Here is a 23493-nt window from a genome sequence, read left to right on the forward strand (position 1 = left end):
AGTCTCTCCCTATACCTCCCAGTCTCCCCCTATACGTCCCAGTCTCTCCCTATATGTCCCAGTCTCCCCCTATACATCCCAGTCTCCCCCTATACCACCTAGTCTCTCCCTATACCTCCCAGTCTCCCCCTAAACCTCCCAGTCTCCCCCTATACCTCCCAGTCTCACCTACACCTCCCAGTCTCCCCCTATACCTCCCAGTCTTCCCCTATACCCCCCAGTCTCCCCTATACCTCCCAGTCTCCTCCTATACCCCCCAGTCTCCCCTATACCCCCAGTCTCCCCCTATACCCCCCAGTCTCTCCCTATACCCCCCAGTCTCCCCCTATACCTCCCAGTCTCCCCCTATACGTCCTAGTCTCCCCCTATACCCCCCAGTCACCCCCCAGTCTCCCCCTATACCCCCCAGTCTCCCCTATACCCACAGTCTCCCCCTATACCCCCCAGTCTCCCCCTATACCCCCAGTCTCCCTCTATACCTCCCAGTCTCCCCTACACCCCCCAGTCTCCCCTATACCCCCCAGTCTCCCCCTATACCCCCCAGTCTCCCCATATACCCGCCAGTCTCCCCCTATACCCCCCCATATCTCTCCCAGTCTCTCCCTATACCTCCCAGTCTCCCCCTATACGTCCCAGTCTCTCCCTATATGTCCCAGTCTCCCCCTATACATCCCAGTCTCCCCCTATACCACCCAGTCTCTCCCTATACCTCCCAGTCTCCCCCTATACCCCCCAGTCTCCCCCTATACCTCAAGGTCTCCCCTATACCTCCCAGTCTCCCCCTATACACCCCAGTCTCCCCCTATACCCCCCAGTCTCCCCCTATACCTCCCAGTCTTCCCCTATACGTCCCAGTCTCCGCCTATACCCCCAGTCTCCCCCTATACCTCCCAGTCTCCCCCTACACCCCCCAGTCTCCCCTATACCCCCCAGTCTCCCCCTATACCCCCCAGTCTCCCCTATACCCCCAGTCTCCCCCTATACCCCCCAGTCTCCCCCTATACCTCCCAGTCTCCCCCTATACCTCCCAGTCTCCCCCTATACCCCCCAGTCTCCCCCTATACCTTCCAGTCTCCCCCTATACCCCCCAGTCTCCCCCTATATTCCCGCCCGCCAATACCTCCCAGTCTCCCCCTATACCCCCCAGTTTCCCCTATACCCCCCCCCTATATCTCTCCCAGTCTCCCCCTATATCCCCCAGTCTCCCCCTATACCACCCAGTTTCCCCCTATACGTCGCAGTCTCTCCCTATACCTCCCAGTCTCCCCCTATACGTCCCAGTCTCTCCCTATATGTCCCAGTCTCCCCCTATACATCCCAGTCTCCCCCTATACCACCTAGTCTCTCCCTATACCTCCCAGTCTCCCCCTAAACCTCCCAGTCTCCCCCTATACCTCCCAGTCTCACCTACACCTCCCAGTCTCCCCCTATACCTCCCAGTCTTCCCCTATACCCCCCAGTCTCCCCTATACCTCCCAGTCTCCTCCTATACCCCCCAGTCTCCCCTATACCCCCAGTCTCCCCCTATACCCCCCAGTCTCTCCCTATACCCCCCAGTCTCCCCCTATACCTCCCAGTCTCCCCCTATACGTCCTAGTCTCCCCCTATACCCCCCAGTCACCCCCCAGTCTCCCCCTATACCCCCCAGTCTCCCCTATACCCACAGTCTCCCCCTATACCCCCCAGTCTCCCCCTATACCCCCAGTCTCCCTCTATACCTCCCAGTCTCCCCTACACCCCCCAGTCTCCCCTATACCCCCCAGTCTCCCCCTATACCCCCCAGTCTCCCCATATACCCGCCAGTCTCCCCCTATACCCCCCCATATCTCTCCCAGTCTCTCCCTATACCTCCCAGTCTCCCCCTATACGTCCCAGTCTCTCCCTATATGTCCCAGTCTCCCCCTATACATCCCAGTCTCCCCCTATACCACCCAGTCTCTCCCTATACCTCCCAGTCTCCCCCTATACCCCCCAGTCTCCCCCTATACCTCAAGGTCTCCCCTATACCTCCCAGTCTCCCCCTATACACCCCAGTCTCCCCCTATACCCCCCAGTCTCCCCCTATACCTCCCAGTCTTCCCCTATACGTCCCAGTCTCCGCCTATACCCCCCAGTCTCCCCCTATACCTCCCAGTCTCCCCCTACATCCCCCAGTCTCCCCTATACCCCCCAGTCTCCCCCTATACCCCCCAGTCTCCCCTATACCCCCAGTCTCCCCCTATACCCCCCAGTCTCCCCCTATACCTCCCAGTCTCCCCCTATACCTCCCAGTCTCCCCCTATACCCCCCAGTCTCCCCCTATACCTTCCAGTCTCCCCCTATACCCCCCAGTCTCCCTCCTATACGTCCCTGTCTCCCCCTATACGTCCCAGTCTCTCCCTATACCCCCCAGTCTCCCCCTATACCTCCCAGTCTCCCCCTATACCTCCCCAGTCTCCCCCTATACCCCCCAGTCTCCCCCTATACCCCCCAGTCTCCCCCTATACCTTCCAGTCTCCCCCTATACCTCCCAGTCTCCCCCTATACCCCCCCAGTCTCCCCCATACCTCCCAGTCTCCCCCTATACCCCCCAGTCTCCCCCTATACCCCCCAGTCTCCCCCTATACCTCCCAGTCTCCCCCTATACGTCCCAGTCTTCCCTTATACCTCCCAGTCTCCCCCTATACCCCCCAGTCTCCCCCTATACGTCCCAGTCTCCCCCTATATCTCCCAGTCTCCCCCTATACGTCCCAGTCTCCCCCTATACCCCCCAGTCTCCCCCTATACCTCCCAGTCTCCCCCTATACGTCCCAGTCTCCCCCTATACCTCCCAGTCTCCCCCTATACCTTCCAGTCTCCCCCTATACCCCCCAGTCTCCCCCTATACCCCCCAGTCTCCCCCTATATCCCCCAGTCTCCCCCTATACCTTCCAGTCTCCATGCCAGAGTCATCATCAGGTACATAATAACCAGGAGAATGTTGCTGAGGGCTACTCTACTATAATGTGCTCTGAAGCAGGAGACAGATTTCTGGAAGGAAACCCAGGTGGTCTGCTGTCCTGCTCTTTCTCTCTGTCCTCTGTCAAATGTCCATTTCATTTCAGCTGCAGTTGAGGAAATACAGAGGAACGGTTTCAATAACAGAGTCTAGATCGTAACAGTGGTAGATTGGTTCAGTATGTGAATACAAAGGAACTGTAACAGAGTCTAGATCATAACGGTGGTAGATTGGTTCAGTATGTGAACACAGAGGAACTTTAACAGAGTCTAGATCGTAACAGTGGTAGATTGGTTCAGTATGTGAACACAGAGGAACTATAACAGAGTCTAGATCGTAACAGTGGTAGATTGGTTCAGTATGTGAACACAGAGGAACTATAACAGAGTCTAGATCATAACGGTGGTAGATTAGTTCAGTATGTGAAGGTGAATATAATCATATGAAGGCCTGTGGAGTTGATAATGGTGCTGAGTGCTGGTCCTGCTGTGATGGTACAACTGTGGAATGTAAAGTACAGAACGTCTGTGTGTCTGTGTGTGTGTGTGCATGTGTGCGTGGGTGTGTGTGCGTGTGTGTGTGCCTGCGTGCATGTGTGCGTGTGTGTGTGTCCAGTACAATACTGGAGTGTGTTTAAATATACTACTAGCGAGAACTCAGTGATGTAATGTCACCTAACCTGAAGAGAAGACAGATATTGGGTTTCATGAATGACTGTGTTACAATGAGCAGGATCAGTAGCTGGGGGAGGCTAACCTTTCATTGAAGTCTTCTCCTTCTGAAAATCAGCTTCGTTCCACCAGCCTGATCCCACGAGACCCGAAAAGAGGAATCACAAACTGTTGATGAGGTTCTGTAGGTCTAAGATGTAGGCTCATTGTAGCCTGTTTTCACAGAAAGGTGCAGTGATTGTTGTTCAGATGATTTGATCCTGTGGAGAAGCAGTTCCCCGCTCCTCCATGTACTACACATTTCACTCTGAAATATACCCATTTCCTGTCCGTGTTCCAGAAGGGGACTCTTATTTTGAAGTCAACATTCTTCAACAAATTTCAGACGCAACTCATGCAAGATAACAAACATGTAGTGACGGTTGTCCTTAAACGTGGTTATCTTGAAGAACATTCCATTGTTGAAGCTTTAAACATTGTATCAGTAGACCCTAAATGAAATAGGCTACACAGAGCTTGACTAACTCTATGTATTCATTACTGTTTCCAATACATTGTTTTACATTCTTTTTCATTGTTTAACATTAGGCCTTGGCAACATTGGCGAGCTACAGGTGTGAGAGCGTTCCAGAGGGTCGTGGGCGAAGTGGATTTGGTGCCTTTTCATTGCGCAGGCGCTACTCTGTCCTTGGACAGGGGAACGTGGTATCTGTTTGGTTTACAAATTAATCTGCCAGTGATTAAACTATTAAGCTCAGCATTTACATATTGAATAAATCATCTAAAATGGCTATTTAAAATGAAAATGAGAAATGCGTTGAAATGCGTTCTATGCTGTGGTCTGTGGAAATCCAGTGAAATCATGGGGATCATTCTGCACTGGGCCTTCCCTTAAATTTGCTCATCCCCTTCTGAGAAAGCAACACCTTCCTTGGGACAACTGAATGTAGCTGTATGTACCTCTCTGACTGTATAGATACACAGATGGTCCTAAGAGAGACCAAAACCCAGAGTAGCTCTGTGGTGGTTCTCTGGCTGGGTGCAGAGTGGCTCTGTGGTGTCTCTCTGGCTGGGTGCAGAGTGGCTCTGTGGTGTCTCTCTGGCTGGGTGCAGAGTGGCTCTGTGGTGTCTCTCTGGCTGGGTGCAGAGTGGCTCTGTGGTGTCTCTCTGGCTGGGTGCAGAGTGGTTCTGTGGTGGTTCTCTGGCTGGGTGCAGAGTGGCTCTGTGGTGTCTCTCTGGCTGGGTGCAGAGTGGCTCTGTGGTGGTTCTCTGGCTGGGTGCAGAGTGGCTCTGTGGTGTCTCTCTGGCTGGGTGCAGAGTGGCTCTGTGGTGGTTCTCTGGCTGGGTGCAGAGTGGTTCTGTGGTGGTTCTCTGGCTGGGTGCAGAGTGGCTCTGTGGTGTCTCTCTGGCTGGGTGCAGAGTGGCTCTGTGGTGTCTCTCTGGCTGGGTGCAGAGTGGCTCTGTGGTGTCTCTCTGGCTGGGTGCAGAGTGGCTCTGTGGTGGTTCTCTGGCTGAGTGCAGAGTGGCTCTGTGGTGGTTCTCTGGCTGGGTGCAGAGTGGCTCTGTGGTGGTTCTCTGGCTGGGTGCAGAGTGGCTCTGTGGTGGTTCTCTGGCTGGGTGCAGAGTGGCTCTGTGGTGGTTCTCTGGCTGGGTGCAGAGTGGCTCTGTGGTGTCTCTCTGGCTGGGTGCAGAGTAGCTCTGTGGTGTCTCTCTGGCTGGGTGCAGAGTGGCTCTGTGGTGTCTCTCTGGCTGGGTGCAGAGTGGCTCTGTGGTGTCTCTCTGGCTGGGTGCAGAGTGGCTCTGTGGTGTCTCTCTGGCTGGGTGCAGAGTGGCTCTGTGGTGTCTCTCTGGCAGGGTGCAGAGCGGCTCTGTGGTGTCTCTCTGGCTGGGTGCAGAGTGGCTCTGTGGTGTCTCTCTGGCTGGGTGCAGAGTGGCTCTGTGGTGGTTCTCTGGCTGGGTGCAGAGTGGCTCTGTGGTGTCTCTCTGGCTGGGTGCAGAGTGGCTCTGTGGTGTCTCTCTGGCTGGGTGCAGAGTGGCTCTGTGGTGTCTCTCTGGCTGGGTGCAGAGTGTTTAGCTGGTATATCTTACCTGTATTGCATCATCAGAGCTGTTAGAGTCTGCTGCTTTTCTTTCCTTAAAAAACGTCTCTGTTCACATCCAGGGTCCCCCAGCACCCCTCCAAACCCTCCACTCCCCCAAACTGTTCTCAGGTTCCGTCTAGACATGGGTCCTGGCTGGGCTGTGGGTGTCAGACCTGTTAGTCATCCAGAGTGTGAACTCAGACTCAGATAGTTTGTGGTTTTATGTTATTCTAAACCAGAAAAGTATTTCATTCTTTCTCAGTTTATGATATGGTGTCGTAAGGCGTATGTGATATATATTAAGTCGTTACTCGTTCTTGGTTTATTGTGGTTTGGTTTTAGCACAGAGACTCCTTTTGCTCTGGGTGGGATTGACAGTATTGTATGTCACTAGCAATCAGGAACAATTCATTCATTTTTTCATACTACTTCTGCTATGCTATCTCCTCCGACTTTTCAAGTGGGCTTTTGCTGTAGCTGTATGCGCCCTGTTAGCCAGATCTAACCCCAACTGCAACCCTTACTGTAACCCTAACCCTAACCCTAACCCTAACCCTAACCCTATCCCTATCCCTATCCCTATCCCTATCCCTAACCCTAATACCACAATCTGGGATTGGTAGCCAATAATATGCCTCATGAGCTTAGTTCAGCTGTCTACCCCATCAGAACCTAAATCTCTGTCTATGAATTTGAGAGTGGTTGCATTTATCCAACACCATCCTTTTTAGTCACTCTGTTTTGTTTTGCCTCTCTGGTGGTTGAATCCACAACAGACAGCGTCCTCTAGTGGTAAAATGTTACACAGTGACGTGTGATGGCCAATGTGAGTCTTCACTTCATTTGGCCAATCAGTACCCACCTTCGTTTTGATTGGTTTAAGATGAACTGTCAATCAAAGCTTTTGGAGGCTTTGCGCAGCAGAGCGCTCAGTAGAACTTTTGAGGTCTTGGAGTGGATATGTTGTCCGTGAAAAATATAGTATCTAGTTTTAGAAGCCTTTTGCCAATGGTATTCTCTTTGTTCAATAAAAGTTAACCATTTAATATGTTGTCAGACGTATTTAATAATAATGTTATTAATAATAAAAAATAATAAATAACTATTTTAAATAATAATAATAATAGTCTACTATGCCTACTTAAATATTATTTTACTGTCAGCCTTTCCACATGTATTGACAATAGCTTGTTAACCTAAATGAATTCAGCTATTTAGATATTAGACTATTTCTCATCTATTATGAACCATTCCCAATTCAAAACAGTGTCAGCACTAATAAGATACTGAAGCCGTTCTTGTGATTGTTGTGATTTTGCTATTCATTGTAAATGTTTGTAGGCCTATGTAGACACATTGTCTCTGTGATCGTATGATATCCATTCATTGTAAATGTTTGTAGGCCTATGTAGACACATTGTATCTATGATCGTATGATATCCATTCATTGTAAATGTTTGTAGGCCTATGTAGACACATTGTATCTATGATCGTATGATATCCATTCATTGTAAATGTTTGTAGGCCTATGTAGACACATTGTATCTATGATCGTATGATATCCATTCATTGTAAATGTTTGTAGGCCTATGTAGACACATTGTATCTATGATCGTATGATATCCATTCATTGTAAATGTTTGTAGGCCTATGTAGACACATTGTATCTATGATCGTATGATATCCATTCATTGTAAATGTTTGTAGGCCTATGTAGACACATTGTATCTATGATCGTCTGATATCCATTCATTGTAAATGTTTGTAGGCCTATGTAGACACATTGTATCTATGATCGTATGATATCCATTCATTGTAAATGTTTGTAGGCCTATGTAGACACATTGTATATATGATCGTATGATATCCATTCATGTTATTTGCAACTTTTCTTGTTAAGTGTTCTACTCCGTTAGGAAGCACCTCGCCTACATTGGTGTGTGTTTCTTTCGCCTCTAAATGAATCCAGAGATTCTTACCTTGGCCTTGATTTGGCCTAGTCACGTCCAGATCATCATGGTATTTGTAGTTCTTAATGATAGCCACCTTAGCAGCTAATTAGCATAGCATTTTGGGGGGGGGGGTAAATACAGGCAACTACATTAACTATATTGATAAAAAATCACCTTGTCTGGGGCCACCTGAGTGGCGCAGTGGACTGAGGCACTGCATCGCAGTGTTGTGGTGTCACTACAGCCTGGAGTTTGATCCCAGGCTGTGCTATTACTGACCGTGACTGGGAATCCCATAGGGTTGCGCACAATTGTCCGGGTTAGGGGAGGGTTTGGCCGGGGGGCCTTAACTTGGCTCATTGCACTCTAGCAACTCCTTGACGCGGGCTGGGCACATGCAGGCTGACTTCAGTCATCAGTTGAACTGCGTTTCCTCTGACACATTGGTGCAGTTGGCTTCCGGGTTAAGCAAGCGTTAAGAAGCGCGGATTGGCGGGTCATGCTTCGTAGGACGTGTGAATTCACCTTTGCCTCTCCCAAGCCTGTAGGGGAGTGGCAGCGATGAGACAAGATAATGATAAAAGGGGTGAAAATAAACCTGGTCCTGGAGAGATCTACAGTTATCAAAACGTCAGTGTTCATTTTAAGTGTTTCTAAAATCCCCTGTGGGAAAAATGAACGGTGGAAAAACTATTGGAACCATGTCCATGTTTGACCGCTAGGTTTTATGGGTATTATGACTGTGTTACTCTGTTACAATTGAAGAAGGAGACAGAAAAGGAATTCATTCAACGAGAACATTGGTTTTGTGTAGAATTTCTGGCGGCTAATGGTCACTGTATGCTTATAGTACAAGTCAAACTGCCATTTTGATTCATTGTTGATGTTACATCTAGTTGTTAATGGACACGTCATTGTTTACACCTTTTGTGCACTTGTTTTCTTATGCAAATGAAGGCCTGTTTTTTTGTTAATACTGCTGGTTTGTTTGCCTACGAGCTTTATATATTGTTCGATGCTTGCCTCACATGCTACATGTGACATGCTATATGCTACATGCTACATGTGACATGCTATATGCTACATGCTACATGTGACATGCTATATGCTACATGCTACATGTGACATGCTATTTGCTACATGCTACATGTGACATGCTATATGCTACATGCTACACTAAATAGCCAGGGATCATTTAACTTGCTCTAGCTCTAGCCTACCACGCCACACCTTACTGCATCCAACTTTTGACCTTCATATTGAGCCATGGGCTGGAGTTTTGTACAAGTTTTGTGTGATTTCTACTGCTAACATTATAGCAGTCATTGCCTGTATTCTTGTTCTATTAATGTGAAATATAATGCCATATTTCCCTTGATTTGGAAGAATATGAAAATGATAAATAACTTACAGATCTTAGAACAGTCACTTTATCAGTATTAAAATGTTAACGACCTGTTCCTGTTTTGTTGTCATTTTATCATTTGCTAAGAAAATACTAAGCTTCAAAATCCCCTCTTGAAAAAATTGTATTTTGTAGTCATTAACTACTATCCTGGACAAACGTATTCATTTGTATTTTCACGAAACTATATTTTATCATATCCTTTGTTTGAGCATAATACCATACATTTGACCTTTGGGAATGACCTATGGGGAGTTTCTCAGAAGACCATATAACTGCAGGGAATATACAATGAGTATGGACTCCCATTTAAAGAATTTGAAAAGTCCAGAACTCTAATTCTGCACTAGGCAGGACTCGAAACACAATGATATTGTTCAGGAGCTTTACATAGAGGAAACGACACCAACAGATAAGGGATCTAATTCTGCATGAAACAGGACTCGAAACATCATACTAGTATTTTCAACCTTTTCCTGGTTAGCGCTCCCAGTCTCTGGCAAGGTGTTCCACAACGCTTGACTATGTGGCGTTACAACACACCACGTTATGTTTCAGAACTCCTTAGGATGAATTTTTCAGTAGGCTACACCTTAAATCTGTCTCATAACCCCTTACACACATGTATTTCAAACCTCAAGCAAAGTTAAGGTTTCGTCTCCTTAACGATGGTGGCAGCTCAGTTCCCACTAGTTTTAGTGTTACAAAACACTTTATTTTAACAGCGTATGCAACTTCTCTCCCCGGTGCCCGTCGGCTATCGACAATCATCATTATAGCCGAGTGTATAGCCAAACCTACTATAAAATGACACCGCAGTAAACCCAGGCGAATTCCCACTGTAGACAGAGCAGACAAGCGGATCGGTCTGTGATTGGCGGATGTCCCATTGTCTCCTCCCGGTTTTACTGACTTGACCTCTTCCCTTGGCAACCACTTCCTCCGAGCTCCCAACCCGGCCATCTTTATTTAACTCATTCATGAAAAGTTTTTGTAAGACACTGGAACATTGTTGCATTTGGCTACGCATCTAACGAACCACGGGACACATTGATATTGTTTTTGTATCCGCGTGCTCCAGCGTGTGCTACATCGTAGCGTATTTCTGTCACAGCCAAAGTTGGACTGAAAGCGTACGTGTTTATTAGTAATATCTATGTAGCCTAGAATACGTTTTCGTTAATCAATCATCAGCCTCTAGTAATTTCACCAGCGAGTCTGCAGTAAACATAGTTATTTGTGAATATGAATAGATGTGTAGCCGACAGTAGATGTGTACAGAACGCGCGATTACAATGTTTCGTAGAACGGCGATGCGCTAGTCTATCCGTCTATGTCCCCTTGACCCGAGGCTGCTAGACGTTACAATGTAACCACATGATGATGATGATGATAATGACGACGATATTCTGTCTGGACTTCGAGATTGTGCTCGCGTTACATTGTAATAACGTTGCGTGAAAGATTTGACATAATATTTATGATGAGGAGTGAATACAGCCATAGCCTCTTCACAAATACACAATTAAATAGGCTACTACATTTTTCTGAATTAAAGTTTTTCTGAATTACACTTAACTTGAAGTATATATTTCCCTCTGCAGGTTAGAATGAGAAAAAAGCAGAATGTGAAACAGAGAAAGGCAGAAACAATAATAACACCAACACCATTAACAACAACAACGCTATCAACAACAACAACAGCAGCAGCAGTCGTCCAGGAGTTTGTGGTTGAGAAGATCATCCACCGAAGGGTCTTCAATGGAAGAGTAGAGTACTATCTGAAGTGGAAAGGATTCACCGAGTAAGGAGAGCATTTCAACACAGTTGGATAGACCATTGTGCCTCCCAAATGGCACCATATTCCCTAAAGCATTACTCTTAAACATAATTACACACTAGTGCACTATATAAGGAATAGGAGGCCATTTGGGACATATACAGTAGTATCCTAAACTAGTTAAAAATAGTTGTGTCTATGAATTCCATTAATGTCTTCAGTGGCTAATATAAAATGCTAGCTGTACATAGACACACTCACACTGTTTCTGCTTCTAGTGCTGACAACACCTGGGAACCAGAGGACAACTTGGTCTGTCCTGAACTGATAGAAGAGTTCCTGAGAAACCTCTGTTTGTCTGGAGAGAATCAGGTTGAGGAAGAGAACCTACGGCCGGTGGAACCGGAGCTCGTCCCCAAAGAGGAACTGGCAGAACAGGAGACTGAGATTGTGAGTGGCTGAGATCTGGGATGACAGAGTGGCTGAGATCTGGGATGACAGAGTGACTGAGATCTGGGATGACAGAGTGACTGAGATCTGGGATGACAGAGTGTTTATTAATGTCAGTAGGAGACTGGTCTGTAGATCAGTGTGTTTATTAATGTCAGTAGAAGACTGGTCTGTAGATCAGTGTGTTTATTAATGTCAGTAGAAGACTGGTCTGTAGATCAGTGTGTTTATTAATGTCAGTAGGAGACTGGTCTGTAGATCAGTGTTATTAATGTCAGTAGAAGACTGGTCTGTAGATCAGTGTGTTTATTAATGTCAGTAGAAGACTGGTCTGTAGATCAGTGTTTATTAATGTCAGTAGAAGACTGGTCTGTAGATCAGTGTTATTAATGTCAGTAGGAGACTGGTCTGTAGATCAGTGTGTTTATTAATGTCAGTAGAAGACTGGTCTGTAGATCAGTGTGTTTATTAATGTCATTAGAAGACTGGTCTGTAGATCAGTGTTTATTAATGTCAGTAGAAGACTGGTCTGTAGATCAGTGTTTATTAATGTCAGTAGAAGACTGGTCTGTAGATCAGTGTGTTTATTAATGTCAGTAGGAGACTGGTCTGTAGATCAGTGTGTTTATTAATGTCAGTAGAAGACTGGTCTGTAGATCAGTGTTATTAATGTCAGTAGAAGACTGGTCTGTAGATCAGTGTGATTATTAATTTCAGTAGAAGACTGGTCTGTAGATCAGTGTGTTTATTAATGTCAGTAGAAGACTGGTCTGTAGATCATTGTGTTTATTAATGTCAGTAGAAGACTGGTCTGTAGATCAGTGTGATTATTAATGTCAGTAGAAGACTGGTCTGTAGATCAGTGTGTTTATTAATGTCAGTAGAAGACTGGTCTGTAGATCAGTGTGTTTATTAATGTCAGTAGAAGACTGGTCTGTAGATCAGTGTTATTAATGTCAGTAGAAGACTGGTCTGTAGATCAGTGTGTTTATTAATGTCAGTAGAAGACTGGTCTGTAGATCAGTGTGTTTATTAATGTCAGTAGAAGACTGGTCTGTAGATCAGTGTTATTAATGTCAGTAGAAGACTGGTCTGTAGATCAGTGTGTTTATTAATGTCAGTAGAAGACTGGTCTGTAGATCAGTGTGTTTATTAATGTCAGTAGAAGACTGGTCTGTAGATCAGTGTTATTAATGTCAGTAGAAGACTGGTCTGTAGATCAGTGTTATTAATGTCAGTAGGAGACTGGTCTGTAGATCAGTGTGTTTATTAATGTCAGTAGAAGACTGGTCTGTAGATCAGTGTGTTTATTAATGTCAGTAGAAGACTGGTCTGTAGATCAGTGTGTTTATTAATGTCAGTAGGAGACTGGTCTGTCGATCAGTGTGTTTATTAATGTCAGTAGAAGACTGGTCTGTAGATCAGTGTGTTTATTAATGTCAGTAGAAGACTGGTCTGTAGATCAGTGTGTTTATTAATGTCAGTAGGAGACTGGTCTGTAGATCAGTGTGTTTATTAATGTCAGTAGAAGACTGGTCTGTAGATCAGTGTGGTTATTAATGTCAGTAGAAGACTGGTCTGTAGATCAGTGTGATTATTAATTTCAGTAGAAGACTGGTCTGTAGATCAGTGTGTTTATTAATGTCAGTAGAAGACTGGTCTGTAGATCAGTGTTATTAATGTCAGTAGAAGACTGGTCTGTAGATCAGTGTGTTTATTAATGTCAGTAGAAGACTGGTCTGTAGATCAGTGTGTTTATTAATGTCAGTAGAAGACTGGTCTGTAGATCAGTGTGTTTATTAATGTCAGTAGAAGACTGGTCTGTAGATCAGTGTGTTTATTAATGTCAGTAGAAGACTGGTCTGTAGATCAGTGTGTTTATTAATGTCAGTAGAAGACTGGTCTGTAGATCAGTGTGTTTATTAATGTCAGTAGAAGACTGGTCTGTAGATCAGTGTGTTTATTAATGTCAGTAGAAGACTGGTCTGTAGATCAGTGTGTTTATTAATGTCAGTAGAAGACTGGTCTGTAGATCAGTGTGTTTATTAATGTCAGTAGAAGACTGGTCTGTAGATCAGTGTGTTTATTAATGTCAGTAGAAGACTGGTCTGTAGATCAGTGTGTTTATTAATGTCAGTAGAAGACTGGTCTGTAGATCAGTGTGTTTATTAATGTCAGTAGAAGACTGGTCTGTAGATCAGTGTGTTTATTAATGTCAGTAGAAGACTGGTCTGTAGATCAGTGTGTTTATTAATGTCAGTAGAAGACTGGTCTGTAGATCAGTGTGTGTATGTAGGTGTATTACTATATGATCATGGAATAGAGTAAGAATACCGGTACCCAAAAATACATATTTGTTATATTATGATAAAAGCGCCAGAGTCATGTGGAAAAGTTACCTCAGCAGACTGATATAGGAATAGAACCAGGAAGGAGGCATTCTAATTCCAGAATGATATCCAGACATTCTGTTCCAGATATACACATGTTTCATTGTTCCCTTGGAGTCAATGTTTCCACTTTCCACACCTGGCACTGAGCTTCCACATAGTACTATAGAGTGATTAAAAAACCCTTTGACTAAATTACAAACAAAATGTCTATAACACCTGTTCAGCATGTGCAGTGTCGCTTATCTCTATTTAATATTGAGACGGGGAGAGAGTCGTTGTCTTAGATGATTATAACGCTCCTGTAACTCATCACAACAGGAGATCACTCTGACAGGTCTGTTGTGTTATAACGCTCCTCTAACTCATCACAACAGGAGATCACTCTGACAGGTCTGTTGTGTTATAACGCTCCTCTAACTCATCACAACAGGAGATCACTCTGACAGATCTGTTGTGTTATAACACTCCTCTAACTCATCACAACAGGAGATCACTCTGACAGGTCTGTTGTGTTATAACGCTCCTCTAACTCATCACAACAGGAGATCACTCTGACAGGTCTGTTGTGTTATAACGCTCCTCTAACTCATCACAACAGGAGAGCCCTCTGACAGGTCTGTTGTGTTATAACGCTCCTCTAACTCATCACAACAGGAGATCACTCTGACAGGTCTGTTGTGTTATAACGCTCCTCTAACTCATCACAACAGGAGATCACTCTTGACAGGTCTGTTGTGTTATAACACTCCTCTAACTCATCACAACAGGAGATCACTCTGACAGGTCTGTTGTGTTATAACGCTCCTCTAACTCATCACAACAGGAGATCACTCTGACAGGTCTGTTGTGTTATAACACTCCTCTAACTCATCACAACAGGAGATCACTCTGACAGGTCTGTTGTGTTATAACGCTCCTCTAACTCATCACAACAGGAGATCCCTCTGACAGGTCTGTTGTGTTATAACACTCCTCTAACTCATCACAACAGGAGATCACTCTGACAGGTCTGTTGTGTTATAACGCTCCTCTAACTCATCACAACAGGAGATCTCTCTGACAGGTCTGTTGTGTTATAACGCTCCTCTAACTCATCACAACAGGAGATCTCTCTGACAGGTCTGTTGTGTTATAACGCTCCTCTTACTCATCACAACAGGAGATCACTCTGACAGGTCTGTTGTGTTATAACGCTCCTCTAACTCATCACAACAGGAGATCACTCTGACAGGTCTGTTGTGTTATAACGCACCTCTAACTCATCACAACAGGAGAGCCCTCTGACAGGTCTGTTGTGTTATAACGCTCCTCTAACTCATCACAACAGGAGATCACTCTGACAGGTCTGTTGTGTTATAACACTCCTCTAACTCATCACAACAGGAGATCACTCTGACAGGTCTGTTGTGTTATAACGCTCCTCTAACTCATCACAACAGGAGATCACTCTGACAGGTCTGTTGTGTTATAACGCACCTCTAACTCATCACAACAGGAGATCTCTCTGACAGGTCTGTTGTGTTATAACGCTCCTCTAACTCATCACAACAGGAGATCACTCTGACAGGTCTGTTGTTTTATAACACTCCTCTAACAATACAACAGGTGTTGACATAACAGAATAAAATAACAATAACGAGGCTATATACAGGGGGTACCGGTACAGAGTCAATGTGGAGGCTATATACAGGGGGTACCGGTACAGAGTCAATGTGGAGGCTATATACAGGGGGTACCGGTACAGAGTCAATGTGGAGGCTATATACAGGGGGTACCGGTATAGAGTCAATGTGGAGGCTATATACAGGGGGTACCGGTACCGAGTCAATGTGGAGGCTATATACAGGGGGTACCGGTACAGTGTCAATGTGGAGGCTATATACAGGGGGGTACCGGTACCGAGTCAATGTGGAGGCTATATACAGGGGGTACCGGTACCGAGTCAATGTGGAGGCTATATACAGGGGGGTACCGGTACCGAGTCAATGTGGAGGCTATATACAGGGGGTACCGGTACAGAGTCAATGTGGAGGCTATATACAGGGGGTACCGGTACTGAGTCAATGTGGAGGCTATATACAGGGGGGTACCGGTACCGAGTCAATGTGGAGGCTATATACAGGGGGTACCGGTACAGAGTCAATGTGGAGGCTATATACAGGGGGTACCGGTACAGAGTCAATGTGGAGGCTAAATACAGGGGGTACCGGTACCGAGTCAATGTGGAGGCTATATACAGGGGGGTACCGGTACCGAGTCAATGTGGAGGCTATATACAGGGGGGTACCGGTACAGAGTCAATGTGGAGGCTATATACAGGGGGTACCGGTACCGAGTCAATGTGGAGGCTATATACAGGGGGGTACCGGTACCGAGTCAATGTGGAGGCTATATACAGGGGGTACCGGTACCGAGTCAATGTGGAGGCTATATACAGGGGGTACCGGTACCGAGTCAATGTGGAGGCTATATACAGGGGGGTACCGGGACCGAGTCAATGTGGAGGCTATATACAGGGGGGTACCGGTACAGAGTCAATGTGGAGGCTATATACAGGGGGGTACCGGTACTGAGTCAATCCCCCTGACAGCTGTGTTGTGTTGTCCTCCCAGCAGGTGTACAGCGAGCAGAGACATAATGACCTCCAGGAACCTGCTGACCAGGATTCTCCTACTGCCCTCACGTGCCCCCTGGAACCTGAACGCATCATCGGCTCCACAGAAAGACACGGAGAACTCATGTTCCTCATCAAATGGTAGAGTTAACCACTTCCATACTGCCACAACAAACTGCAACAAACACCAACTAACACCAAAATTCAGAGGTTGTTTTTAGAATAAAAACTCTCTTGTCACACAACTGGTTCCTCTTGTCTTCCTGACTGTATGCCAGGCAGCAACAGACTAGTGTAGGCTACATTCCTCAAACATACTAGTCATTTCTGGGAAAGACTTTTGATTGTGCAACAGCACCAGAGTAGTTATAATGATGTGCTCTGACAAACAGAAAGAACAGCACCAGAGTAGTTATAATGATGTGCTCTGACAAACAGAACGAACAGCACCAGAGTAGTTATAATGATGTGCTCTGACAAACAGAACGAACAGCACCAGAGTAGTTATAATGATGTGCTCTGACAAACAGAAAGAACAGCACCAGAGTAGTTATAATGATGTGTTCTGACAAACAGAAAGAACAGCACCAGAGTAGTTATAATGATGTGCTCTGACAAACAGAAAGAACAGCACCAGAGTAGTTATAATGATGTGCTCTGACAAACAGAAAGAACAGCACCAGAGTAGTTATAATGATGTGCTCTGACAAACAGAACGAACAGCACCAGAGTAGTTATAATGATGTGCTCTGACAAACAGAATGAACAGCACCAGAGTAGTTATAATGATGTGCTCTGACAAACAGAAAGAACAGCACCAGAGTAGTTATAATGATGTGCTCTGACAAACAGAAAGAACAGCACCAGAGTAGTTATAATGATGTGCTCTGACAAACAGAAAGAACAGCACCAGAGTAGTTATAATGATGTGCTCTGACAAACAGAAAGAACAGCACCAGAGTAGTTATAATGATGTGCTCTGACAAACAGAAAGAACAGCACCAGAGTAGTTATAATGATGTGCTCTGACAAACAGAACGAACAGCACCAGAGTAGTTATAATGATGTGCTCTGACAAACAGAAAGAACAGCACCAGAGTAGTTATAATGATGTGCTCTGACAAACAGAACGAACAGCACCAGAGTAGTTATAATGATGTGCTCTGACAAACAGAACGAACAGCACCAGAGTAGTTATAATGATGTGCTCTGACAAACAGAACGAACAGCACCAGAGTAGTTATAATGATGTGCTCTGACAAACAGAAAAAACAGCACCAGAGTAGTTATAATGATGTGCTCTGACAAACAGAAAGAACAGCACCAGAGTAGTTATAATGATGTGCTCTGACAAACAGAACAAACAGCACCAGAGTAGTTATGATGTGCTCTGACAAACAGAACAAACAGCACCAGAGTAGTTATAATGATGTGCTCTGACAAACAGAAAGAACAGCATCAGAGTAGTTATAATGATGTGCTCTGACAAACAGAAAGAAGTGGACATTGCCCCCCCTCCACGTTGTCTCCCTCTCTCTTTACGTGTGTACAGATATTATCTATGTAATAATATGTCATAGAGACGGTATAATGATTCTAATAATGGCTTGTATCCCTGTGTGTCTGTACAGGAAGAACCGTGACGAGGTGGCCCTGCTGTCAGCCAGGGAGGCCAGCGCCAGGTATCCTGAGGTGGTTGTAGCCTTCTACGAGGACAAACTCACCTGGCACTCTGGGGACGAGGACCAGTAAAGGATGTGTGTGTGTCGTAGAGTGTGTGTGTGCAAGTCAGTACACAAGTAGGGATGTGAACTGACAAGCATCTGTAGGCATCTCATAGGTTAATTTCTCCTCCAGCGAACCAAGGTCCTCCTTGAGCTGACATTAAAAGCACAGTGTGTGAAACGATGTCCTGCTGCAGGTAGATTGAGTCATCGTGGCAGGAGTAAAAGCCCTCTACGGGGTCTTCCTGCTTCCTGTGGTGCTGGGTGAGGTCACAATGCCTTTGGGGTGTAGTGCGGCGTGTGGTGGAGTTCAGAACCGTTCATAGAGACGTCTATCTCTCTCTGTGGCCCTGATTGAGTTGAAACTAATGAAATGAAGGCAGACAGCCTGTTCACACTGATGAATTCTCCCCGCAGTCTATTGGACAACCTTTCAACCCGAAGCTCTTTGTCAAAGCCTGACGAAGGGCGCGAGTATCTCTCTGGATAACATGCCTTTGTTTTTTGGGATCCAGCACTTAGCATTCCTTTCCCAGTGTCTTCATGTACTGCAGCAGACTGAATCACTGTGGACACTGTGTTCTGTTTGACTACTGATACTGTGGTCGTAGAACCCCATGTGATTGTATTGGAGTTTAGTACTAGATTTAGTTTCTTGTATCTTCTGCCTCCGGGGCACCTTGGCCACAAGGCTCTCCCTCCGGCTCTTCCACTGTGAGATGTCTGTTGTTTTATTAGGTAGGATACTTATCTTGTGTAGTAATGGGTTCACTGTGAGATGTCTGTGGTTTTATTAGGTATAGTAATATTGTATAGTAATGGGTTCACTGTGAGATGTCTGTTGTTTTATTAGGTATAGTAATATTGTATAGTAATGGGTTCACTGTGAGATGTCTGTGGTTTTATTAGGTATAGTAATATTGTATAGTAATGGGTTCACTGTGCATTACACTCAATAGATAACTACTGGCCACCTAATATGATATCTGCACTTTTTACTTTTTGCCACAATCCTTGATATTGTACTTTTTTGTGTGTGTGTGTGTGTGTGTGTGTGTGTGTGTGTGTGTGTGTGTGTGTGTGTGTGTGCGATTCAAAGTTGATAAATGTGTTACATTTAGTTTACTGACAAATGTAGAAAAGTGTTGAATGATAGTAGACTGACGGTATGCTGTTTAATATAGAGCATGATAGTAGACGGTATACTGTTTAATGTAGAACATGAAAGTAGACGGTATACTGTTTAATGTAGAACATGATAGTAGACGGTATACTGTTTAATGTAGAACATGATAGTAGACGGTATACTGTTTAATGTAGAACATGATAGTAGACGGTATACTGTTTAATGTAGAACATGATAGTAGACGGTATACTGTTTAATGTAGAACATGATAGTAGACGGTATACTGTTTAATGTAGAACATGATAGTAGACGGTATACTGTTTAATGTAGAACATGATAGTAGATGGTATACTGTTTAATGTAGAACATGATAGTAGACGGTATACTGTTTAATGTAGAACATGATAGTAGACGGTATACTGTTTAATGTAGAACATGATAGTAGACGGTATACTGTTTAATGTAGAACATGATAGTAGACGGTATACTGTTTAATGTAGAACATGATAGTAGACGGTATACTGTTTAATGTAGAACATGATAGTAGACGGTATACTGTTTAATGTAGAACATGATAGTAGATGGTATACTGTTTAATGTAGAACATGATAGTAGACGGTATACTGTTTAATGTAGAACATGATAGTAGACGGTATACTGTTTAATGTAGAACATGATAGTAGACGGTATACTGTTTAATGTAGAACATGATAGTAGACGGTATACTGTTTAATGTAGAACATGATAGTAGACGGTATACTGTTTAATGTAGAACATGATAGTAGACGGTATACTGTTTAATGTAGAACATGATAGTAGATGGTATACTGTTTAATGTAGAACATGATAGTAGACGGTATACTGTTTAATGTAGAACATGATAGTAGACGGTATACTGTTTAATGTAGAACATGATAGTAGACGGTATACTGTTTAATGTAGAACATGATAGTAGACGGTATACTGTTTAATGTAGAACATGATAGTAGACGGTATACTGTTTAATGTAGAACATGATAGTAGACGGTATACTGTTTAATGTAGAACATGATAGTAGACGGTATACTGTTTAATGTAGAACATGATAGTAGACGGTATACTGTTTAATGTAGAACATGATAGTAGACGGTATACTGTTTAATGTAGAACATGATAGTAGACGGTATACTGTTTAATGTAGAACATGATAGTAGACGGTATACTGTTTAATGTAGAACATGATAGTAGACGGTATACTGTTTAATATAGAGCATGATAGTAGACGGTATACTGTTTAATGTAGAACATGATAGTAGACGGTATACTGTTTAATGTAGAACATGATAGTAGACGGTATACTGTTTGATGTAGAACATGATAGTAGACGGTATACTGTTTGATGTAGAACATGATAGTAGACGGTATACTGTTTAATGTAGAACATGATAGTAGACGGTATACTGTTTAATGTAGAACATGATAGTAGACGGTATACTGTTTAATGTAGAACACAGCCAGGGGTTCTATTAGTGACCATGAGGATTTGATGAGTTACTCTGATCAAAATGTGACGTCACATGTGAAAAAAGTATATCTGATGTGATTATGTTAATTTTACCCAGTCACTGATTGTTCTCAGCAACTCTTAACCAAATATTTATCCACCAACCTGTATTTGTTACTGATAAATCATTGTTTTGTTAAGGGGCCCAGAGTTATATATGTTCAGGACAAACTCCAGTCCCTACACAAAAATGACTGACACTGTATTCATTGTGCACCTCTCCCATGACTGGAATGTTTATGGGACAATGTCTGCATCCCAAACAGAACCCTACTTCCTTTGTAGTGCACTATATAGGGAATGGTCTGCCATTTGAGACTGCCATTCTGTTGAACCTTTTGTTCTGGGCTGCCTTTGAATAAGTTACTGTACCTGTTGACCTTTGATCTATGAAGTGTCTGTCTGTGAATAAAGGTAACTGTCACCCTGTGAGCCTTTAATGTCCTGTTTCTCAGATCGTCCACATTAACAAACACTCAATGACAACAAACACAAACAACGGAGTAAAACAATCACGTTCTGGGACAGTTGTACTAAGACTGCATTTATAAATGATATTCTTCAAGAGAAGAGAATGTATCATTCATTGAATGACCATTGTACAGCAGCAAATATAGCAGATTGTACCTTAACAAGATGGCACCTTATAAGCTACAGTAAGACGTTGTTCAGTAGATTTGGTGACCAGAGAAAGACATACAGACATAGAGACATGACAGTTGTATTTGTACTATGTGGATACACACCAACACACCTGTGACTTCCAGGTGTGCTCAAGTACTCTATGAAATGGGATTCAAACGAGGAAGCTCAGCAGAACGAGCATTGCAGTGTCACATAGAAACACACAGTGACGTTGCAAATGTGGTCCAGGTCAAGAGGCAGTGTTGGTTACTACACACTGTTTTACTAGACAACAGAGCAGCGGTTCTATCCTAGGGTTCTATAGGGTTATATCACGGTCATTGTCGTTACCATCCTGATCCTAGGGTTCTATAGGGTTCTATCATGGTCATTGTTGTTACCATCCTGATCCTAGGGTTGTATAGGGTTCTATCACGGTCATTGTCGTTACCATCCTGATCCTAGGGTTGTATAGGGTTCTATCATGGTCATTGTCGTTACGATCCTGATCCTAGGGTTGTATAGTGTTTTATTAGGTACTTCCAGGTCAGACGGTCCAACAGACCAACAACAAATACAGACGGAACGTCTCCGTTACCTTATATGGTACACAATAACATGTTTTATATCAGAGATTTATGGAAGCAGCACAAGGTGTTCCTCAATCCTCTGTCCTGTGACTCTTTGGAAACCTTCAGACCTGTTTGTCCATAATAAAGAGGGATCAGCTGTTCTCTCAGAACATACCATTCATTCCCCAGTCCATCGTGGATTCGATCTGATCGGGATCTGAACTTGAAGAATGAGAGAAGGGATTGACAACCTTGTGTTCCAGGTACGACTGGAGTCTTTTATCAATCAATTCGATGGGAAGTCTATGTGTGTCTGAGATTTTAGATATCGTTTTCAGTGTATCATGTAATAGTACTGTAGGTAATGTTGCCCAGTGAGGGTCGGTGTGGGGGTCTCTTCCTGGTTCAGTAGGTTGAACTAGCTGGATAGTACTGTGGGTAATGTTGCCCAGTGAGGGTCGGTGTGGGGGTCTCTTCCTGGTTCAGTAGGTTGAACTAGCTGGATAGTACTGTGGGTAATGTTGCCCAGTGAGGGTCGGTGTGGGGGTCTCTTCCTGGTTCAGTAGGTTGAACTAGTTGGACAGTACTGTGGGTAATGTTGCCCAGTGAGGGTCAGTGTGGGGGTCTCTTCCTGGTTCAGTAGGTTGAACTAGTTGGACAGTACTGTGGGTAATGTTGCCCAGTGAGGGTCAGTGTGGGGGTCTCTTCCTGGTTCAGTAGGTTGAACTAGTTGGACAGTACTGTGGGTAATGTTGCCCAGTGAGGGTCAGTGTGGGGGTCTCTTCCTGGTTCAGTAGGTTGAACTAGCTGGATAGTACTGTGGGTAATGTTGCCCAGTGAGGGTCGGTGTGGGGGTCTCTTCCTGGTTCAGTAGGTTGAACTAGTTGGACAGTACTGTGGGTAATGTTGCCCAGTGAGGGTCGGTGTGGGGGTCTCTTCCTGGTTCAGTAGGTTGAACTAGCTGGACAGTACTGTTGGTAATGTTGCCCAGTGAGGGTCGGTGTGGGGGTCTCTTCCTGGTTCAGCAGGTTGAACAAGCTGGACAGTACTGTTGGTAATGCGTCCCAGTGAGGGTTGGTGTGGGGGTCTCTTCCTGGTTCAGTAGGTTGAACTAGCTGGACAGTACTGTTGGTAATGTGTCCCAGTGAGGGTCGTGTGGGGGTCTCTTCCTGGTTCAGTAGGTTGAACTAGCTGGACAGTACTGTGGGTAATGTTGCCCAGTGAGGGTCGGTGTGGGGGTCTCTTCCTGGTTCAGTAGGTTGAACTAGCTGGACAGTACTGTTGGTAATGTTGCCCATTGAGGGTCGGTGTGGGGGTCTCTTCCTGGTTCAGCAGGTTGAACTAGCTGGACAGTACTGTTGGTAATGTTGCCCAGTGAGGGTCGGTGTGGGGGACTCTTCCTGGTTCAGCAGGTTGAACTAGCTGGACAGTACTGTTGGTAATGTTGCCCAGTGAGGGTCGGTGTGGGGGTCTCTTCTTGGTTCAGTAGGTTGAACTAGCTGGACAGTACTGTTGGTAATGTAGCCCAGTGAGGGTCGGTGTGGGGGTCTCTTCCTGGTTCAGCAGGTTGAACTAGCTGGA

General features: G+C 44.8%; 1 protein-coding gene across 2 annotated transcripts; it reads left to right on the forward strand.

Annotated features, from left to right (window-relative positions):
- The first annotated feature begins 10017 nt into the window (after positions 1–10017).
- Positions 10018–21145, forward strand: cbx3b (chromobox 3b). Of its 2 annotated transcripts, none has more exons than XM_036936698.2 (5): positions 10018–10219; positions 10691–10890; positions 11145–11316; positions 16325–16464; positions 17955–21145. In XM_036936698.2, exons 2-5 carry the CDS (start codon positions 10697–10699, stop codon positions 18073–18075), a joined length of 627 nt encoding a protein of 208 aa, XP_036792593.1. In that variant the 5' UTR covers positions 10018–10219; positions 10691–10696; the 3' UTR covers positions 18076–21145. The 2 variants fall into 2 exon arrangements, with proteins under 2 accessions (XP_036792593.1, XP_036792591.1); XM_036936696.2 differs by having other exon boundaries at positions 10044–10219; positions 16322–16464.
- The last annotated feature ends 2348 nt before the right edge of the window (positions 21146–23493 follow it).

Source organism: Oncorhynchus mykiss, chromosome 2 (genome assembly GCF_057628025.1).
Source record: "Oncorhynchus mykiss isolate SJ-2025 chromosome 2, ASM5762802v1, whole genome shotgun sequence".
NCBI classification, from domain to species: domain Eukaryota; kingdom Metazoa; phylum Chordata; class Actinopteri; order Salmoniformes; family Salmonidae; genus Oncorhynchus; species Oncorhynchus mykiss.